The sequence below is a fragment of the Plasmodium vinckei genome, assembly GCF_900681995.1.
Source record: "Plasmodium vinckei vinckei genome assembly, chromosome: PVVCY_14".
NCBI classification, from domain to species: Eukaryota; Apicomplexa; class Aconoidasida; order Haemosporida; family Plasmodiidae; genus Plasmodium; species Plasmodium vinckei.
The window spans coordinates 698,088-721,294 of NC_051306.1; the positions used below are offsets into that span (position 1 = coordinate 698,088).

A 23,207-nucleotide genomic window follows, 5' to 3' on the forward strand; every position below is an offset into this window, starting at 1 on the left:
AAATTCAAATACTTCTAATATTATTTTATTCGTTTTCTATTTTTAAGCAAACACAATTTGAATCCTAGTAATACATACATACACATACACAATTACACATTAGTATGAATATATTATTTTAAGATCCCTTTTGCATATTAAGCATTTGGGGGGCTAGTTAAATTTATATTTAGAAACTTAAGCTACTTTTAAATGTCTATTCTTTTTCTCTGTATTTGAAATATTTTTTTTTTTAATCCCAAGTATTACTATACCCCTGAAATGTGTACTACTTTTTTCTTTAAAACATTTAATATGGTGCATAAGGTATAGTTATTTTTATTAATTATTTAGATAACCGATAATATATAATTTTCCAATTCTACCTTTCATAATGTATGGAAATATTTCAGTTATTTTTTTTAAAAGTCTATTTTATCATTACTTCAGATTGCATAATTATATATACTGAAACATTTTTATAATGAAGTCTTAAATATTGAAAAAAATTTACAATCCATTATATTTTGTGCCCCACATGCAATACCCTATATATATATATATATATGAAATTTAGTAGAATATGTTTTCCTTTGTTTTCATTAGTCATGTTAAATCACACATTATAATATTTTTAAAGTAATAAGTACTTTCTATAAAACAAGAATATATCGTTTCGTGCCATATTCTACATCTCTATGTATGAATTCGACGTTTTAATTAAAAACATTTAAATTTTAAAATAATAAAGACAGCTCGATGTTTTATTTTATATGCACATATATGTTAATATGATGAATCATATATGTATATATGCATGTTCAAACGATTATAAAATAATTAAATGATTTTACAAACCCAACACATATACAACATGCTTATATGCAGAAAATGATAAATAAAACCAAATTAATATATTTAAATTTAATAAAAAAAAACATGAGAAGAAAGTATTATTATAAGAAATACTTTCATTTTGTATATAAACAAAATATAAAAACTAATAAACATAATTATATTTGTAAGAATGGCATAAGGAAAGAAGACAGTGTTAACCGCAACAAATCAAAATTTTTCAGAGTGCTTTTTCAAGGGTCCCCAAAAAGGCTCTGGATTTTCGATGGTAAACAATTTAACATATGGTTGTTTTTTCATAATATTTGAAATATTTATATTATCAAAGGAAGAATTTTTTTTAAAAAAATCACAAGTTAATAATTTTTCCTTCAATTTTTCATCTTTTATAGTATGTATAGAGTATATTTTTTTTACTATATTAGAATTATTATTATCTCCATCTTGTTTTGATTCATTGCTTTGATCACCATCATTTACTTCGCCATTTGCCTTGTCTTGGATATTATTTGAATTTTTTTTACTTTTTGAATTAATTTTAAAAACAATAGCCCTAAATACGTCCATGAAAATATTGTTAGGGGCATTTGTTTTTATACTATCTGGATCTCTATGAAAATATGAAACTTCATAATTCAAATTTAATAATGCATTAACAATTAATTTTCTGGAAAAAGAGCAAATTTTAAAATTTCTAAATAAAGATTGTAAATTATAGTATAATGGAACATTTATCTCTTGTTTTAAACATCTTAAGTTTATTAATATTCTTTCTCTAGTTTTTATTGCACTTAAATTATGTTCATCCAAATTTTCTAATAATGATATACATGTGTTTATAAAATCATTGCTATGTAATTTCCCGATATATATAGGTCCCCCTATTAATATATCTCCTCCACATTCTTCGCATTTATGTGATACATTTAATTTACTATTTTTATATTTATAGCCAATATGAAAATTGGTATCATTTCCATTTGGAATAGCTTCTGGTGTTTTATCATGTGAATTTTCCTCTGCTTCTTTTTCTGTATTTGCTACTTCATCATCATTTAATTGATTATCTTTTGTTTCATTTTCATAAATATTTGTTTGGTTTTTATCCGTAGAATTATTTTCTAAATTTGTATCTTTAGAATTTTGTTCTTTTTTTTTTTTATTCATTTTTCTCCTTTGTGAAAGAGAAACATTATTTGTTTCTGTAAAATTAATAGTTTTTTTTGAAGCAACAGGATTTATTTGAAAGCTTGAGCATTTTGTACATTGATAAACAATACCAGTATCAATACAAAGATCTTTTGTTTGAAGTGGATCATCTAAGACTTGTACAAGCATGCGAATATAAAAGTCGATATTTAATGAGCAAAAAGGAATAATATGCTTTTTATATTTAGATGCTATATTTTTTAATTTATAAAATAATACTCTTATACTAAATTCGGTATTATAATTTACTTTTTTATTAAATATCATACTATTATATTTATAAAATGAAACATCAGGGAATTTGCCGTTTAATATTCTCATATCTGTATTTGTTATTATCATGAAAAAATTACTTCTTCCATATTTTATGCAACTTTCAAGATAACATATTGAAGAACCATAAGGATCTATATCTATAATATCAAATATGTACCTTTCTGCAAATTGCCTTTTTTTAATTTCTTCATCAACTGACATTTCGCCTTGTTTCATTTCTGCATTGCTCTTGTCTTTCTCCTTTTCATCCCAAATTTTTATATCAGCATTTTTCGATAAATCTTTCATATTTTCATTACATATATTATTCACATCTTTATTTTCTTTAATTAGGTCAATTTTTGTATTCATTTCACAATCGGTGGAAAAATCTGTTGAATCGCTATCATATCCATTTGAAATTATTTGTTCTTTTCCATTATCGTATGTATTTTTATTACCTTGATTATCTTTATCCTCTTCATGTGATTTCATATTATTATATTTTGTAATGAATTTTAAAAAATTTAGAGCTTCTTTGAAATATTCATTATAATTATTTGTATTATTGATATATGTAAAACCTATGTCTAGCCTTTTATTATTTCTTTTTCTCATATAAGCATTGTCAATATTTAGTATATTCATAACAACATTAGCATCATTACATAAAATTGTATATTTATCGTTATCTATATTATTTCTTTTAAAATTTCTTTTTATTTGTTTACATGCATATTTATCAATATCATTTGCAACTATGTGATTAATAGTTTCTTTAAGTTCCTTTGCATATCTTATACTTCTAATTCCACTAGCACTTAATAATTCGATAACATTAAAACCTCTAAATATTGTTTTTTCATTATCCTTATTTTTATTTTTTAAATATAATTCCAATGCTTTTATTAAAACTATACTCATATCTCTATTAAAAACTTGTGCCTTATTATAAAATATATGTTTATTTTTATTCTTAATTTTTACGCAACCTTCATATATGTGTTTATTATTATCAGCTTTCATATTTTTGTCATTCTCTTCTATATTATTATTTATCCCATTTTGTTTGGCATTTCCATGATGCTTTTTATTCGAATTTTCGGCTCTTACACAATTTCTTTTGTGACTATCATTCCGTGGCATCTCATCATCACCCCTTACCATATTTCTTTTTTTAGGAAAATAATTTTATCTATTAAATATCTCTCTATATATTCACAAAATATTTGTACTAATATTTTTGTGGGTGGGGAGGCTATATATACGCCTATGGGTAATTAATAAATTCTCTAATGTAAATCGAAATAGCACATTTATTTTATTACTACAAAATTGTGCAACATTAAACAGATGAATAAAATTGATACAGTTCCGCTAAAACACAAAAAACCTTGTAATTAACTTAGCATATAAAATGTATATATATATGCACCTGTATTCTGATATTATCACCTAAATATGTATTGCAAATTCGTAAACTCCTAAATCCACAACAGTCATATACACTATCTTATGTGAATTATGGTATTTTACATATGTAGCTATAAAAATATGCAATATAATTATATGTTAATATATTTTTATTCGATGCGTTTTTTTTTCGTTGTTTTTTTCAGCTTTATGTTACTTTTATCATTCTATAACTATTCTTATTATTTTACGTTGTTATTTTTTTATTTTATTATAAAATTTTTTTTTTGTTGTTTCTGTTTCGTATTATTTTTTTGTATTGCTAGTTTTATTATATATTTTTTTTATGTCATTTTTCTGGCAATCCTTTATTATTACATACATTGTATTTGTTTTAGAATTATAAATTATGATGTTTTTCTATTTATAAACATGGTCCTGTAGTTATTTTATTTAAATATGATTTTTATATAAATTTTTATCTTGTTTTATTTTACAATTTTAACAATGGAACATTGTATGTATACGTGCATATATAATTGCTATTATAATAACGGTTTATTTTATATGTAAATATTTATAGATTTTTTTTTATTGGTATTTTTCCAATATACTCTTATAATGTAAGTATGCATAATTAAATTCATACATATACGAATAAATATGGGTAGTAATATATGTGTTCCGTTTATATTCGCTTTATTTTATCCACAAGCATATTTTCTTAGCTTTATACGCACAAATAAATATATATATTATGGGAAAAAAATTAAAATAATAAAAAATAACGGTATTATTGTATAGGGGGGATTTCATATTTGAGGAAAAAATTTATAGAGTATTTAATTTTTATAATATACATATTTGATATACCATAAGCTACTAGCTATATAAAGTGCCATTGCATAATAAATAATTTTATTCAACATGCAAATAAATACAGTTCATATTGTATTTTCGATATATAAATAATTATATAATAATATATATTAGAATATTATTACTTTTGGAAATTATTAATAAAGATAAATAAAATTATTTCTATTAATTTCTTAAATACAAAACACAGATTAAGGTTTGTATTATTATACCACATATTTATGTGTTATAGAATAAAGGGGAAATTTTAATTGATATCCATTATTTATTTTTTTTGAAATTTATGTATTATCCATATTTAAGAACAAAAAACGGTAAAAAAATAATTTTTTTATGGGATATGATAAGTTTTTAAAAAATAAATAAGTATACTATTTTTTGGTTGTATCAATAATACATATAAACAGTTTACCACTGAAAAAATAATATTCTACATTAATTTGGCGTCTTTACCATAATACGTATATATATGTATTATTGTATGAAATACCTCTCAATATTTAAATCTCATAAGACGAAAATGTATAATAGGAAAATATTTCATTAGTATTGTATATGAATTGATGGAATTCATATTTTAAAATTAAAATCATAAATCATTGAATATAATAATATAAATAATTGGGCCTATATTATTTTTTTCTCACTCATACTATTTATCTCTTCTATATATAATATTTTTATGATTACACTTGTCGAAATTATATATACACCTTTTGGTACAATACCATACCAAGGTTATAAAAGGTAAAATCATAAATTAAAATATAGTGTGAAGTTTTTTTTTAACAAAATAATTAAGCTGTCATCATAATGCCATGAAACTTATTTTTTGAAAGGAAATTTTTATATCGTTTGTATAATTATATATAAGGATTGTCCAAAAATATATATACATAGAAATCCTTTAAATACAATGTATTTTTTTATTATATCCTTTTCTCCCTTTTTGATACCAATTTAATGTATTATGCATTACTTTAAAAAATTATTATATAATGTATTTTTTGCGCTTTTTAAAATATTTTGTGACTATGTTATCTATTGAAAATATACATATATTTTTAAACTACACCCAATGGGACAGATAATTAAGACAAACTTGTTGGATATATATGTTATTACTGTAAAAACATTCAATTTAAAAAGTTTACCATATATATAATATAAGTATATCAAATTATTTTCATGGAAATTTGAAATCTCTAAAAATCGTGAGAAAATTATACGAACAAAAAAACAAAAAAAAAATAATTTACACATTAATAAATAAAGAAATTAAATAATTTTTAAAAAGATTTCCCTTCATATATATTAATATTATGATCAATTTATCATTATTTCCAAGAATAGTGTAAAAAAATAAAATAAATAATAAAATATATGGCACGTATATTTATTTATGCTTAAATCCACATATGCATTAGTGCATACATACATTTCATAAAGCAATACTAAATATTGAGATACATAATATATTATACATAAAAAATGAATATTAATATATGAGAATACAAAATATTTAATGAAGCACAAAAAATAGTAAAAGGTTAAGCTGCATATTTTTTCCCTAAAATGTGTTTGAATTAAATATACTTTATTAAATTCACTTACACAATGCATATATTTTACACTTAAATGAAATAGTTTTATTTGCATATATTCACACAAACACACATTATATATGGATACACGAATGTGTGTATAAATAATAAGCATATATAAATTTTGTGTGAATTATTTGTTATATTGCTTAGCTTCATGTATTTTTAACGATTAATTTAAAGATAAAAATACGTTAAATTGTGTTAAATAGGAAGTATATAAAATAATATAAAAAAATCGAAATAAAACGAATAAAGCATATAAAGGGAAAAATAAAGAATAAGAATACGGGGAAAAAAATACACCCAAAACGAAATAAAAATATATGCATATAATGGAAAACACAGTTAAAAAAAAGTCAAATGACAAAAAAGAGAAAAAAAAAAAAAATGATATTAAGGAAAAAATATTAACTGGAAAAGCTGTTTTATCCTTTGATGAAGAAATTGAATTTAATAAATGTTGTTCTATAGGAGCTAATTATGTTGAGGACACTAATGAAGTTAAAAAAAAAAGTGTATCGGATGGAGATAATATCCCTTTAAAGGGTACTGTATTGAATAAAAAAAAAACACAAAAGAAAAATGAAAAAGAGAAAATAGACAATATAAATAAGAATAATAAAGATAAGCCCAAAAAAAAATGCACACTAGAGAGTAAAACGTCAAATAACAAAAGCGATAATATTGAAGAAGCAAATACATACAATGTCAACAATAATAACAGTAATCAAAATATCGATAAAATTAATGAATTTGAATCAAATTTAAGTAAAAATGATACTTATAATATATTAGACAGTTCAACAAATAGTACAGCTAGCCCAATAATATGCAGAACTAATAATGATTTAAAAAAGAAAAATTCCACAAAAATTGCAAAACTTGAAAACAGTAATAATATTATTAATTTAGAAGAAGATCATGGGGAATTTAATAAGTGGATAGAACTTTTACCAAATATTAATTCACAAATAGAAACAATTTTGAAAAATCAACTACCATGCTATAATATTCTTAACAATATTAAAAGAATTAATAAAATAAGAAGCATTTCATTTAATGAAAATAATGAAATGTTAAATTCGATTGAACAATCAAATCTTATGTTCAATTCTGTAAGCATCTCTTCTAAGGAAAAATATATTATAAGATTTTTATGTGAAGGATCAACTTGCAATTTAACAGAACTTGTTGATTTGTTGTATTATGTTTTAAATAATAAAGAATTAACATATGATATGCTTCCTGTAAAATTTGCACTTGATAATAGTACCAAAATAGAGAAAAGTGATTTTTTAATAACTAATGATATAGAAAAAAAAATAACAGAAAATAACAATTCCCCTATCCTAAATCGTAATATTAACATGAATAATGAAAATGAAATTTCGATAGACAATTTGTCAGATGATGAATATTTATTCGATGATGCAGAAAGTGAAAAACCGTCTTTCGATAATATATCTATTAGTAAAGACAATTTATATTCGTGTATTCCTATATTATTAAGTAGAAAAAATTTAGGGAATAATATGAAAATAATGAATGTAAGTAAAAATGATAATAATGAAAAAGAATGCCTATGGGTTTGGGAAAATGACAATTATGATAGTTTTCCTTCTTATTATAAAGAAATATTTAAATATTATAAAGAACTTCGAAGTAATATTAGCAAAATATATAAAACTCTAATTAAATTAAAAAGTTCGATTATGATTAAAGATTTACAAAATACTATAAAAATGCATGATTATTTAAATGAATTAAAAAAAAAGCAATATATGGAATCAGAAAAGAGGTGTAAAAGAATATTGATCGAGAAAAAAAAAATTACAAAAAAAAAAATGGATATCAAAAAACAAGAAGAAAAAAAAACAGCAACTATTGTTAAATTAGACACTACAGTTCAAAATAAAGTAGAAGAAAAGAAACCAACACAACAAAATCTTATATTATCATGGCTAACCATCAAAAAAAACCAAAATGGAAATGCTCTCAATTCGAATGACAGTACAGAGCATATTGTTAAGCATTCAATCATCAATTTTACTAATTTAAGCAATGAGCTTAGTGAAAATATTCAGAAGGCTCAAAGTCAACTCCCCATATGTAATACCCCATTTGAATTTCTTTTTATATATCTAATATGTGCATATATTTCTTTGTTCTGTTTGTAACATTTTATTTGTGGCTATTCTTGTTTGAATAAAATAACGACATAATTATTACTTTCTATTTTTACATAAATTTTATCTTTATTACAGTCTCATGCAATAAAAAGTCTACAACCGAGTCATTTATCACATTCACAAAAAATTCTAATCAAGGTATGATTAATAAAGTTTAACAAAAAAATATATAAATTATATTATTGCTATAATCTATCATTTATCGTAAAATTTATAAATATGCACACAATTATATGTTTGTTTATATATTCCGGTATATATATAAAAACCCATTTTTTTTTGCAGATAAAGAGAAGCTATTTAATGACTATGTGGACGTGTGTACTAATCATAAAAAACTTGTAACCGATTATTTTAAATTATACGGTATGCTTTAAAAAAATAAAAACAAAAACAAATAAATCGGATACCCCGATGACTCCTTTACTTGCTATTGTTAATTTAATCATATTATATAATATAATTTTAATTTTTTAATATTTATTATTTTTTAAAGTGGACAATAAAGAATTTGTTGAAGAAATTCCTTCAGTTGATAGCATTGATGGCAGTAAAATAGTTATGCAGGTAATTTTTTTTCTTATAATTATGATGACAATTTTGACAGTATTTCCCTTATCATTTCATTTTTATTTTTCATTGTAATAATGATTTAATTTTATTTATATTTTACACACCCCATTATACAGAATGAAAAAGATGTAAGGTCTAAAATTTGGGAAGATAGCGAATTCTATTTGAAGTTAAAAAATTCTGATTATGTTAGAAGTTTTTATTTTTATGACAACTCTTGGACACGACCATATATGGCTCTACTCGTGAATAAAGTTTTAGATGTAATATTTATAAATGCATATATGTATAATATTCCATGTATATATTTTTTAAGAAAGATAATAAAATATCATTATGCACACATATTCGTATACGCAATATTGCTATTCTATAATAATAAATTTTTCTATCTCCGAATTTTAGGACAACATAAATTTGTACCCATTTTATTATCATGATGATATGGAATATGAAAATGACACAAACGAAGATTATTATGAAAAATTTGAAGCTATCGATTTGACAACTGAAAATGAAGAAAATGAAACGGTAATAAATTGAAATAAATATATTGTCCAGTAGACATTAATATATATACTATGTATTGCGCTTAATATATACATAAATATAAATCATTAACTAAAATATATATAATTGTTTTTTTTTTATTACAGGAAAGTGATGGAAGTTCACAAGATATGTTTATTGTCCCAGATAATGAAATTAATAATGATATTGAAATAACTCCGCTAGTTGTACCAACCAGCCAAGATATTTACTTTTTTTCACTTTTTGATTGGGAATGGAAATTTGAAGGAAACGAAAGAAGAAATTATAACAGTATATATCTATATTATTATGCATGTGTGCACCAATTATGCGTATATTTAGCTGTTCGAATAAATAGTGGCACTTTATTGGATATTGTTAAAATTAAACCAATACATGATTATCGTTATTATTATTTCTTTTCTTTTATAGTACTTGATAAAAACACGTGGAAAGAATTTAACCTCATATATAAAGACAACAACTATGGGTGTCAGTACATGACATGGGGAAGTAATACTTTTTCTGCTTTTTATTATTCTACATATTTTATGTTTTTTCATTTCCCTTTTTATGATTACAAACATATATTTATGCAATACTTTTCCAATAAGCAGAAGATAATAACCCGTTCAAATATTTGGCTGACACAAAGAACATGAAAAATACATTAGATGACTATGATATTAAGAGATTAATAAAGGTAAGAATTTTTTATTTTTTTTAAAGCAATGTGTAATTTAATATGCACATGATTTTTCCGCAATTGTATTTTAATAATTATATATCATTTGTTCTTAAGCATTCTCATGGAAAAGTAACGAAAAAGGATGTGTTAGTTGACCAATTTAAGCTAAAGTAAGTACAAGAGGAAACTTTCACACCGTTTTATTTCACATTTGCTTTTACAATTTTTACACACAAATTTTTTATTATATTGTTCCCCCTTTCTTAAAGTATAATATAGTTTATTATAGCATTTATTTAATAATTTTTTTTCATATTAATTCATCTCAGGCATGATCATTTAACAAAAGCAGACACTGAGCGAAAATTTAAAATATACTTGACTTATGTTAAATGTGAAGACAATAGAAAGGTAAAATATAATGAACTTGCATATTTGAAATTATATATACATGCAATGATTGAGTTGTAATCCCTTTTATATTATCACTATTTACTTTTCTCATATGTTTACACATTTTAATGCAGAAATGGATGGCTTCGGAGGAAGGAATTAAATTATTTAAAAATGAAGAACTACTAAAAAAAATATATCAAATAAGAAAAAGAAAACTAAACGTAATGTCTCAAAAAATGGAAGCAGTCAAAAGGCAAAAAAAAATGGACAAGGAAAATTTAAAAAAAGAAGAAAAAATAAAAAAAAAGGAAAAGACAACCTATGAAAAATTACCAACTAAAGAGTCTTTAAAAAAAGATGAAAATACGAAGGATGCCAAAAAAACGGAAGAAGAATCCATAACAAAAAGTGAATCATCAAATTTGATTCAGAAATTATTATCAAGTGGCTCGATAGCAAATGATAACAAAACGGATAAAAAATTATGAAGAAATATAGTGATACTAAAAAGAAACAATTGGAATGCTTTAAAAATTTGGATAATATAAAGCATATGAATAATGTGGCAAGATAAATAAGTAAAAATATTTCTCAAAATTTCTAATTAAAAAAATTATAATCCAGCATGTTTCCCTAATATCGAAAAGTCAAATGATAATAGTATCGCAAAAAAATATATCCCCCTTTACCTTTTACAAAATTATTACAAAATTATCAAATTTAGAATGTATTTTTAATTTGATGAGAGGCTTTTCTTTAAAAATGCTCATTCGGCTTTATCAAGATAATATTTCTTACACATTTATAAATAATTAACATTTTAATGTAAGGAGACAATTTTTATGTTATTTAATTATTTTTTTTGTATTTTTTTTTATCCGTTACACTCCAAATAATCATACGATTGTTAAACATTACTTATTTCACGATTTTATATTGTAAAATTTTATTAATTTTTTTTTAAATATTATTATATATGTACTATTATATGTGTACTTTGATTTTTTTAAAGTAAAATGACTTAAAAATTTTCAAAAACTTATTAATATTAAAATTATATAAAAATTATGGCTCATATGCCCAAAAGATATCCCACATTCAAACGCAAGAATGAAGTTTGTGTGAATATACTTTTATAGCGCATATATATATGCATAAATAGTAACGCATGGATACTCATATATTCTATATGCCATTTATAAATATATTCTTCCATTAACTATTATTTATATATCCCATTTCATTATATTTAAAATGAAACTAAATTAAATATTTCTTTTTTTTTTATTTTGCTCTTCATTTTTTTAATGATAGTATATATACATTATAAAGCGTGATTTGACGCTGTTAATTTCTTTATATTTTTTGAAAAGAGATTAAAAATAATGTAATAATTTTTTTGTTGTTTTCCTGTATCAATATTTCCCTCCAATATTAAAGAATGGAAAGAAACATCCTAAAGAAATACCGAAGTTTTTTTAATTTTGTTGTTCGTGCAAAAAATAATATAGAAAATCAAAAAAACATAGAATATGGAAAAAAAATATATATGAAGAATATATCCAAGAGTAATTACAATGTCAAAACAAATTCCGATAATATATATGACAATAAACTTTTTTTAAAATATTGGATACGGAAAAAAAGACCAGGAGCACGAAATTAAACATATGCTTATATATAGGCTATATTTTTTTAGTTTAAATATGTCCACACACACAGAAATAACGCAAGAAATGTATATCAATTAAATATTAGTTTTAATGAGGCCCATTTAGTTGGATTAAAATAGAAATACTTTGCGCGTGTAATGCGTTCATATATGGTATAATTATATAACATATTATTTTTAAATTTATGGAAATTTATTATAAAAAAGAAATAAATATGAACACTTTATTTTTCAAATATTAATTTGTGTTATATAAAAAAAGGCATCTTTCTATATTTATTTTTCACCCAGTATCCCCTCAAATCTTAGTTAAAGCATTTTCTCTTGAGATTTATACAGCCCCATATGTGCATATACAAGCATTATATGCATTCATAATACACACAAAACTTAATATTTAAAATAGAAATGCCATAAAATATTGAAATGTAAAAATAAAAAGGAAGAAATAAGAAAAAGGCATGTGTATTTTCGTTTCACCGTTTTTATACAATATATGCATATTTTCACATATCTCATGAGTTTATTCGTATCTCTATATTTTTATTTTAAAAATTGTACTATGTACAGCTAATATTATATATTAAAATGCGCAAAATAGCACAATTGTTTTTTATTTTTTGTAAATTTTCCCCTTTATTTCGGTGATAGTATTTTATTCACCTCATTTTTTGTGTAATTTTATTTTATGCGTACATATGCATATGTTACGCTCTTTTCGACAAAACTAAGATAAGAGATAAAATAGCTTAAAACTTTAATATTTCTAATGGTAGCATTTTTTTTTTTATTAAGCCTAAAAAAATTTTACTACATCAATTACGAAAATTCTTATAAAAAAAAAGAAACAATGACCTTAAACTTAAGAATAAAGGTGGTGTGCAAGCATGGACATTTTTGTGAAAATAATTCTATGTTAAATTTTTACGATAAAGGAAAATATATACGTATGTATACTTTTTTTGAATTCTACAATTTCGGAAACTATACATAAAAAAAATAAGGTGCGTATATACATTAAAAATTCTGATTATCCCTTTTCTTTACTCTTTTATTTTTTATTGTATTTTTTTATAAATTTCTCGATTTAGATATTTTATTTTTCAACTTTTATTCTTATTTCTTAATTTCATATTTTCCTTGAACATCACATACGTGTACTATTTTTAGTTAAAACTATTCTCAAATAAGACATTTAAATATAATAAATACTAAAAAAAAGAACGAAAAAAAAAACATTTCTATTTATAAATCCAATGATTTCTCTATATTTTTAGCATATAAATTGCTCTAATATGATGACATATAATATATAGAACGCATCTCTTGCACTAAAGCAAGAGTGATATTGTTATAAATATTTTTTTTTGCTTTTTATCGTTTTTCTGAATTTCTATTTTTTTTTTTTTTTTGTTACTTATTTCCTTCCATTTTAATCTTATATTATGTCATCAGTTGCAAATCCCTTACGTCCTAAGGATAAGTATCCTACGAGTAATACACGTGCATAATAATCTATAAAATTAAATATAATATTTAAATTATGTATTTTTCGATGTTTTTTTGAGAATTGTATATTTTATATTACCCATTCCATTGATATTCTCTCTATATGCATGCTTTGGCAATGTGTATTTTTTATTATTCTAAACAGTGTAAATAAAGATACAGTATGCATATATATATATGTGCATACCTTGTTATATTTTATTTTAATTATAAAAATATAGTTGAATTTGATAAACTTTTTTTATTCATGTATAATTTTGTGTATATATATCTGTATGTATATGCATGTGGTAATCTATACATACGAATGCATACATCATTGCAAAAATATATTCTTACAATATTGTGTGGAATACAAATTATTCCTTTATGTTTAATATACTGAAAGTAAAGGAATACATATCATATTATATATTATATATTATATATATACTTACAGAATTTTTGTAAATTCTGTAGCTTAATTTGGTCGCATTTCAAGAGAAATGTAAAGAATATAGAATATATATATGTAGCTTAAAAGGAAACATACAGAATTGCTAATAGCAATGTATGTTAATTTAGCATATAACAAATTTGTATGAAATAGATTTATTTTACCACAAAAAATAATAGTAAATCCATTACACCAGCATATTTGTTCTTATTTTCGCATTTAAGTTAATTTATTTACATATATATTTTTTAAGTTAATAATTTGGAGTTTTTTATATGTGAACGTATGCACAGACATAAGCACTAGAAAAAATATTTATCATAATATATATACATATGTATGTATATGTAATGAATTTGAAAAATCATCATTTTGCTAACTTATTAATTGAAAGATATACAATATTATAAAAGAAAAAAGAAATGATGAAAAATAAATAAAGATATATGAAAAAAGAAATAGTGTAGGTAAAAGAAATAATTTTAATAGTAAAAATATTTAGGTATACAAATAATAAAAGAATCCCGAATAAGTCTATAAGCATGCATACCATTGATGATAATATAAAGGATACGATCCAAGATATTATCAAAGTTAATACATATTATAATGTTATTGAAAGAAATAAATGTTACACTAGTGTAGACGAAAAAAAAACATTCTTATCACAAAGTGAAGATTTTTGTATGCAAAATAATATGAATCTTTTTTGTAATGAGCAGGATATATTGAAAACAAATAATGTAATGGAAAATGAAAGTATGGCAAATAAAAATTCAAAAAACAATAATGATGATATTAAGATAAATAACAATTATAATCATATTAATATCATTAATGCAAATAACAAAAATATAAATACAAATATATCAATGACAAATATACCAATAACATGTTCTGCTTTAAAAAAATATATATATTACGATATGTCTAATTCCAAAAAAGAAAATGGTTATATAATAAAAAACGAACAAGATATAAGTAATACTTTTGATCATACCGAAAATAAAAGATGTAATGATAGGGGTGTAGAAAATAAATATGCTACGTCCTACGACGGAAATTATGAAAACAGTAATGAAAACAGTAGTAGCAATTGTCATGACAGTAGTAGTGGCAGTGATAAATGGAATTGTAATTCACATGAAAATGAAGCATATAATAAAAATAGTCCCCACGTAAACGAAATCGCCTCGTCTCAATTAGAGTATCACCAAAATACATTCCAAAATAATTGTAAGGAAGTAATTTCAAATAAAAAGGGTTCCGATTCTTTGGAGTTATGTACAAATTTAACAGAAACATGCGAAGATAATTATTCTGAAGATCGAGAAAAGGATATTGAAAATAGTAGTATTATTATAAAAGAGACGTTAAATAATGAAGATATTTCCGAAAGGGATGTATCAAAAATAAGCACAATGAAAAAAATGAAAGATATTTGTAAAAATATATATCTACCTCATCGAAAAGGAAGCAATAATAATGTAAAAATAAAAAAAAATAAAAAAAAAGACACAAATTTTAAAGAAAATATAAATGATCTGATAATATGTAAAGGAGAAAATTTGTCAAATGAAATTATTGAAGATCGTCAAAAAAGTGAACAAAATACAATTTCAGATAATTGCTCTCCATGCCAAATGGAAAACAGAAATAATAATAATATCTTTTACAAACAAATATTTGATGCTTCAATAGGTAAAAGTATAACGAATACCTATTGCGAGTTTAGTGATCGAATGCTAACCGCCACGACTAGTGCTGAAAAATCTTCAGAAAATTTAAGTAACACAAATAATGAGCAAGATGAAAAAATTGGATATTCTAACTCTCCCCTCAATAATCATTTATATATCACATATTTACACACCGATGCTTCCCCTCCTCTTTCAGATATTTTATGTAATGATATATGCCATAAAAATGATGATCGAACAAATGACACAAATACTGATATGGCAATATATATGTATCAAAATAATATGCCTATAAATACTAATAACACAACAATAAACCCATTCAACAGTAATAATTCAGGAAATACTGCCAATATTATCGGGAAAGACAAACTTGAGGGAAGCCAAAGTGAGAATGATATAAAAAACATTGATCATGATGAGGTTTCAAAAAATGAAACTAATTTACAATTTTCCTGTGATAAAAGTTTAAACAATAATGATGGACAAAGAAATAAAGGTGAGGACAAGATTAATGAAATCAACTTTGATGATAAGAACAAATCTGAGAATGAAAAAATTATTATAAAAAAAGAAAATATTAAACGGAATTTAAATTGTGATTTGGATCATTGTTCAAAAAAAAAGCCTAAAACAAATGAACATTCTGTTATTAATTTAAATGCATACAAAAATCATCAATATGATATATATAAAAATAATAGTTACAATGCGTATATTTTAAAGAATCTTCGAAATGCATATTTGAAAAATAAGTTAAAAGAGCAACAAGAGGGACTCAAAAAAGTTAAAAAGCAAGAACAAAGAAATAAATTAGACAAAAAAGTAGAGCAAAACATATCATATGAAAACTGCAATAACAAAATATTTGATAATAATGATGAAGATTCTTATTATGAAAATATAAAATTCACAATAAATCAAGATGCATATAAGGAAAATCGTGCTATTATTAATAAAAAAACTGATAAAAAATCTGAACAAATTAAAGGAATGAACATTTTGGAGAATGAAAATGTAAAAGATGAAATAATGAGCGATACAAATAATAGTAATAACATAAACATAGAGTGTGTTTCTTCCATTTGTACTGGAAATAAAAATGCAGACAGAAAAAATAATTCACTTAAGGGATTAAATTTAAAAAACTATTCGAACACTAGTAAAGGACCTTATGATCCTAAATTCGTAAACGAAAATTTATTGAAGGTAAGAAAAGAAAAATGCAATAATACCAATTTAAATTTATTTGATATAATTAATCTTTTAGAAAAAGAAAAAATAGAAAATTTATATTCAGAAAACGAATTAAAATATATATTATTCCCTATATATGACATTTATTATGATAATAAAAGTAAAAGCTGGATACATAAAATTGAAAATGAACAAAATCCTTTAAATGATAAAGAAAATAAAAAAAATGGGTCTACTAAAAATAGTTCTTATCATAAATCACGGCAGTTAGCCTTAGAACGTAAATATAACTACATTAAGGAAAAGTATAATATTTTTGCAAATCTGTCTGAAGAAGAAAATTTATTTTTTATTTCAATTAATATGCATACTGAAAATAATCAAACAATAAAAAATACGACCCCAAATTTAAATGAAGAAAGTACTTGCTCCAAAGAAATGAACAACGAAATGGGGAAAATTGACAAGGATAACATTTTTAAGGAGGGGGAAAATGTAAATACAAAAGAACAGCCATATGATCAAGAAAAGCAACCAAATGAAATAGAAAAAAAAAATCAAGAATATACGAATAGTTCAAATGAATATATCCCCAATCTAAATGAAGTTTTAAATAACAAGGATTACAATATAAACAAAGAGAATCTAACTGAGACAATAAAAATATTAAATAATGAAGTATCGAATAAAATTTCAAAGCCTTTATTATTACCCAAACTTGATAATGAAAACGAATCGAATATTAGCTACAATGGTATTGAAATAAATGATACAATTGACAAAACTACAGAAAAGAATATTACTAGTGAAGATAATATAGAAAATGAAATTACCCCTAAAAGTAAAGATGGTTTTGTTTATAAAAAAGAAAATAGTGAACACACCAATGCAAATGATAAGGAAAATCTGAAACTTTCTGAAAAAGACGATGATAAAATGTTTAACTCTAAAACTGAATCGATATTATACAAAGTACTAGGAATTCGGCTTTCAAATAGTGTGATTGAAAAAATGCGAAATCTACAGAAACAAAATATATTTTATGAAAGAGATAAGAAAAGATGGGTCATTAAAATTCTCGAAAAAGAGACGAACACATTATTATATTTTAAAAAGTTTGATTGTAAAGTTTTTGGATTTTTATATGCATGTATATTAACAATAGAATATAAAAATTTATATCTAGACTATTTCTTAAATGAAAAAAATTATGATTTTTTAATGAAACTAATTCATAATAATTATATAAAAAAAAATACACATTACAACACAGCCATTTTAAATTCCATTCAAGAAAATCAACTAAATGTAAAGGATATTAAAATAAAAAATATAGAGAATGAAAATACTTCATTATTTGAAAATCCAAATTTGTTAAACGATGGTGATTGCGCAAATTACAAAAAAGGTGCTAACATTAGAACTTCCAATGGGTGCAATTTAGAAAGAGAAAGTTTCAGTTCGAATCGCCAAAAATCCGAAAATAAAGAGGCATGCAATACTGAAATACAAAATTATGAAACATGTAATAGTGATGCATATAATGACCATGATTGTAATAATGATAATATGAAGGATGGGGAAAATTATATTAATCATATGCAAACTTCAGAAAATGGAACAAAAATTAATAGTGCCCAAACCAGAGAAATAATAAAAGGGAAAAAACAAAAAAGTGTAAAGAATATTAAGGATGTAACTGAAACTTTTACTGTAGACATGAATGGAGTACAAATGTATAATGGAAATGAAAAAAAAAAAAAAAAAAAAAATTATAGCTTAAGCATAGATAAAAACAATGAAAATGATGTTGAACAAAATCTAATTGAAGACAGTAATATAAGCGAAACGCCAAAGCCCAATGACACTACTAATAATGCTATTATAATATCTAGAAATGAAGCCGATCAGACATATAATGATCAAATTAATAACCATAAAAAAGCAAATGAAAATATAAAAAAAATGAAAAAAGTAAAAAATTCTTCGTTATTTAAGAAAACCAAAAACATAAAGGATACATCACAAAATCCTAAAGAAAATAACAATAATAATTACACATCTGAATTAGCATTAGAAGAAACAAACAATTTAATAAAATTGGATTCTTATGTAGATAATTTAGAGCGAAACTCAGATGTAATATCATTAGCAAAACTAACCATCCTTTTGCTTCTAAAAGACATTATTAATTGCATTCCTTCTCAAATGGCTCCATCCGCAATTTCTAGAAAAATATATGACCAAAAAATAAATGCCCATGTTAAATTTGTATATCAATGCAAAAGTTTAATAGAACTTATGCCTTATTTTTTTATATTTAAAAATATAATTAAACAAAAAACCCTTCCTAGTGACCAATCTTTATATATTTGCAACGTCTTATTATATGCTTTATTTGAAGCATAAAAAAAAAGATGAGCAAATTATGTTCACACTTTTTTTGTTAGAATAAAGTGTGGGCAAAAAGTTTTATAACTGTATACATTCCGAATATTAATACGTATCTACATGAATGAATACTCAATGATTATATTTTTGAAGTTTGTTTTTTTTTCATTTTTTTTTTGTTGTGATATTCACTTATCATAGAATGCTTTCCGAATTTTTACTAACTAGTATTTAAAAAATATATAAAAAAATATTGCACAGGCAAAAAATTGATGCAATTGCACTTGAATATTGTAAAATTTATAAGTATAAAACAAGAACAAAAAAAAAGGAAGAAGGCTAAACTTATTTGATTGGCCTACATATACTGTTAAATGTATTTACAGAACTTATGTAAAAAAAGAATTCATCTTTTATGAGCAAATTAGAAGCTTTGGATACATCTTGATCAGTATCTGATATAAATAAAATGAGCTTGTCGGACAGAAATTTTAAGATATTTTCGCATCGTTTTTTATTTACATCAGTATTTTTCATATTATCATAATAATAGTATGATGAAGCTGATGTTGAATTGATAAGATATGAATTGTCTTCATCATTTTTTTTAATTGGGAACAAATTGTGCTTTCTTTCTAATTTTTGAAAATATTCATTATTATTTAAATTGCTAATACCATTAATGAGGCTATTGCTTTCCCTTTTACCATCTGCATCAGAATTATGTTTATTTTCTCGGTTTCTTCGATCGATGAGCTCTCTAACGGTGCTAATAATTTGACCATATGTGTCATTTTTTATTACCATTAAAACATGATTAATATATTTCTTAATGTAATATATTGTCTTAACAATATTATATCGAATATTGCTTATTTTATCGTTACTTAAAAATTCAATTATTTTGAGAATATTTTCTTCTATATATTGCAAAGGAAAATATATAATTAAATTGGCTATATATTGTAGGCAAGTAACTCTAAAAATATAATTTTTTGACTCTTTTAAATTATTTAAAAGATATGTTATACCACTTTCAAAAAATGTAAATGTATTATTTTTAATTAAGAAGTTTAATGTTTCAAGTACCTCCATTCTAATTGAATATGACACATCCTTTGCACCTGTGTATATATAGTTCCAAAAATGTAAATAATTTGAAGATATATTTTCTTTATTTTGATATAAGAAAAAATTATCAAAAAATTTTAAGTAATGATATAAAGAAAATCGTAATCTCCAATTTTTACTTTTTGCAATTTCTTGATATAAAGGTATAATAATTTGTTTCATATCAAAAAATGATATAATATTTGATATTTTATGTAAGCAAATAAATAAATCGGATTTTAAATTACTTTCTTCGATTCTAATAAAAAGTAAAAGCAATGGAAGTATATATTCAATAGATCCATTCTTGTCTAGTATATCAGGTAAAGAACATAACAATCTGCATAATGATATTTTTAAATGAATATTATTACTATCAATATCTCTTTTTAAATCTTCATATATTTCATCAAGTATATTTACGTTTATTTTTGTATATAAAAATATTTTATCTAAATTATTTAGCACTATACTACGAACATTACCATCTAAGTCTTTTAATAATAATAACAAAACAAGCATGGATAATTTATCATCTTTCTGAGCTGCTAATATCTCGTGTATATTATTTGCTAATACTGCTCTTACTCTCCAGCTTTCATCATTGCATATATTAGTTAAAATGCTTTCGACATCTTTTACAAATTTATTATCTATACTTAACGTTTCGCTCAATATAGATATAGCACTAATTTTTACTTCATCCATACCATGCATTGAATAAAAAAAACTACAATATATTTCCTGAGCTCTTTCCCATGTTTTTTCTATAAATATATACATATTTTCATCGAATTTGCTTATTTTTATTTCATTAATCTCACTTTGTGATGCTTTATCTTCGACACTATTTTGTGTATCCGTTGTGGATCCATTTATATGATTATTTTTTTTATCTCCCGATGTGAATATACAAATTTTGCCTTTTTTTTTACCATCCTCGGATTCTCGTTTTTCGAACCCATCATCATTGATACCATTTTTTAATTTTACACCATTTTGTACGGTGGGATTTTTTTTCAAATTTTTACCACCATATGCATTATTTTTATTAAACGATGTATCATCTTCTATTATTCTGTCTCCGTTAAGCATGCATTTAGAGTTATATAAAGAATCTCTATACCTTTTTAATATTTCCAAAAATTTGCAAAATTGATCACAACAGGATTTTTTTACTAATATACTTTGATCTTGACATAAATCTAAAAACAAATTGATAAATGTTTTTATATATGTAACTTGATTTTCATATACACACCTATCTATTATAATATGGAGAATTTTACTTCCTCCAATACGATAGTTATCACTTTCATCTTTAGATAAATTTATTATTTTAGGGTATATAATATTTGTTAATGTATTTGCATCACATCTATTAATATAATTTTTAAAAGCATTGTACCCATTTATATTTATCTCTTTTTCATAAGCTATTACAAAATTTAATATTAAATCACATAAAAAATAACAACTATTAGTGTCACTTAAAAAGTTTGTTAAATATATTAAATTTTTTGATAATTCAAATAAAACATCATAATCATCTTCTATCATATTATATAAAAATTCAATTAGTTCTTCTTTTGTTTTTTCCACTTTTATTATTTTGCATAATTCTTTTAACTCTTTCATATATTTTAAACGAGTTTTATTATCAATAGATTGTATTCCATTTAGTATTTCTTCCCCTTTTTCACTCATCATATTTATTTAACACAATTACACTTTCACAAAATTTATTTTTTTAAAAATATATCTTCAGGATTATTGTGCTATTCGTGCCTTTTATTTATATGTATATGCATTCTATGTCTGTCTTGTATCGGGAGATGTATCTTCTCATATGTTTTGGATTAAAATATTTCTATATATATGTAAATAAGCATACATGCGTATACATATATAGGTATATCCAATTTCATTATATGAAAAAATCAATTATCTCCTTGATATTAGATTGTGTAGTATGCCCACAAAAATATAAGTTTTCTTGTTTCCTTTTCACATTAGCCTTTATATAAAAATATATATATATATCCATTCTTTTAAATAATCATGCTTAAATGGAATATTTATTTTATCATTTATTCCTTTAGTATTTATCTCCCCCCTTTTTGTTTGGCTATTTATTTATATTTTTATTTTGGTAAATTGAGCTCAACCGATAAAATGATGGAATATTCCATCTTATATAAAAATATATAAAATAAAAAATATACAAATGACGCCACAAAAAATAATATATATATGTGAAGAAATAAAAATTATAAATGATTAAAAATATTTTCATATAAAAATTATTGTGTAATATTTTCTTGGGGCAACAAATTTTTATATATGAATATCCTTATCGTGCCACAATTTAAATCAATTCATTTATTATATATATATAATATTTTTTATTATTTGATGCTAATTAAATAAATATATCATGCTTATTCTTTTATTTTATCGTCTCTATGTGTGGAAATTATTTTTTGTAATACAGGAAGTTTGGGAATGCATGGCATTAAAATTTATTTAATTTATACATTTTTATATTGTGGCATATACCCAATAATATTCTTATGTATTTAACATAACAAAAAGCTAAAATTTAAATGTAGATCTTA

General features: G+C 22.9%; 5 protein-coding genes across 5 annotated transcripts; 3 read left to right on the plus strand and 2 right to left on the minus strand.

Annotated features, from left to right (window-relative positions):
- Positions 1-1,044: 1,044 nt before the first annotated feature.
- PVVCY_1401930 (N2,N2-dimethylguanosine tRNA methyltransferase, putative) lies at positions 1,045-3,465 on the minus strand (the record flags this gene model as incomplete). The annotated part of the gene is made up of 1 exon (XM_008624830.1): positions 1,045-3,465. The coding sequence occupies one exon, from the start codon at positions 3,463-3,465 to the stop codon at positions 1,045-1,047; it is 2,421 nt and encodes an 806-aa protein (XP_008623052.1).
- Positions 3,466-6,520: 3,055 nt separating this feature from the next.
- PVVCY_1401940 (conserved Plasmodium protein, unknown function) lies at positions 6,521-11,062 on the plus strand (the record flags this gene model as incomplete). Its single annotated transcript, XM_008624829.2, has 12 exons — positions 6,521-8,306; positions 8,462-8,524; positions 8,672-8,752; positions 8,883-8,953; positions 9,076-9,222; positions 9,365-9,490; positions 9,616-9,781; positions 9,923-10,003; positions 10,108-10,193; positions 10,293-10,348; positions 10,508-10,589; positions 10,706-11,062. The coding sequence occupies 12 exons, from the start codon at positions 6,521-6,523 to the stop codon at positions 11,060-11,062; spliced, it is 3,102 nt and encodes a 1,033-aa protein (XP_008623051.2).
- Positions 11,063-12,015: 953 nt separating this feature from the next.
- On the plus strand, positions 12,016-12,240 carry PVVCY_1401950 (conserved Plasmodium protein, unknown function; the record flags this gene model as incomplete). Its single annotated transcript, XM_008624828.1, has 1 exon — positions 12,016-12,240. The coding sequence occupies one exon, from the start codon at positions 12,016-12,018 to the stop codon at positions 12,238-12,240; it is 225 nt and encodes a 74-aa protein (XP_008623050.1).
- Positions 12,241-14,733: 2,493 nt separating this feature from the next.
- Positions 14,734-19,497, plus strand: PVVCY_1401960 (conserved Plasmodium protein, unknown function; the record flags this gene model as incomplete). The annotated part of the gene is made up of 1 exon (XM_037634845.1): positions 14,734-19,497. The coding sequence occupies one exon, from the start codon at positions 14,734-14,736 to the stop codon at positions 19,495-19,497; it is 4,764 nt and encodes a 1,587-aa protein (XP_037490889.1).
- A 327-nt stretch (positions 19,498-19,824) lies between these two features.
- Positions 19,825-22,299, minus strand: PVVCY_1401970 (protein phosphatase PP2A regulatory subunit A, putative; the record flags this gene model as incomplete). The annotated part of the gene is made up of 1 exon (XM_008624826.1): positions 19,825-22,299. The coding sequence occupies one exon, from the start codon at positions 22,297-22,299 to the stop codon at positions 19,825-19,827; it is 2,475 nt and encodes an 824-aa protein (XP_008623048.1).
- Positions 22,300-23,207: the final 908 nt, after the last annotated feature.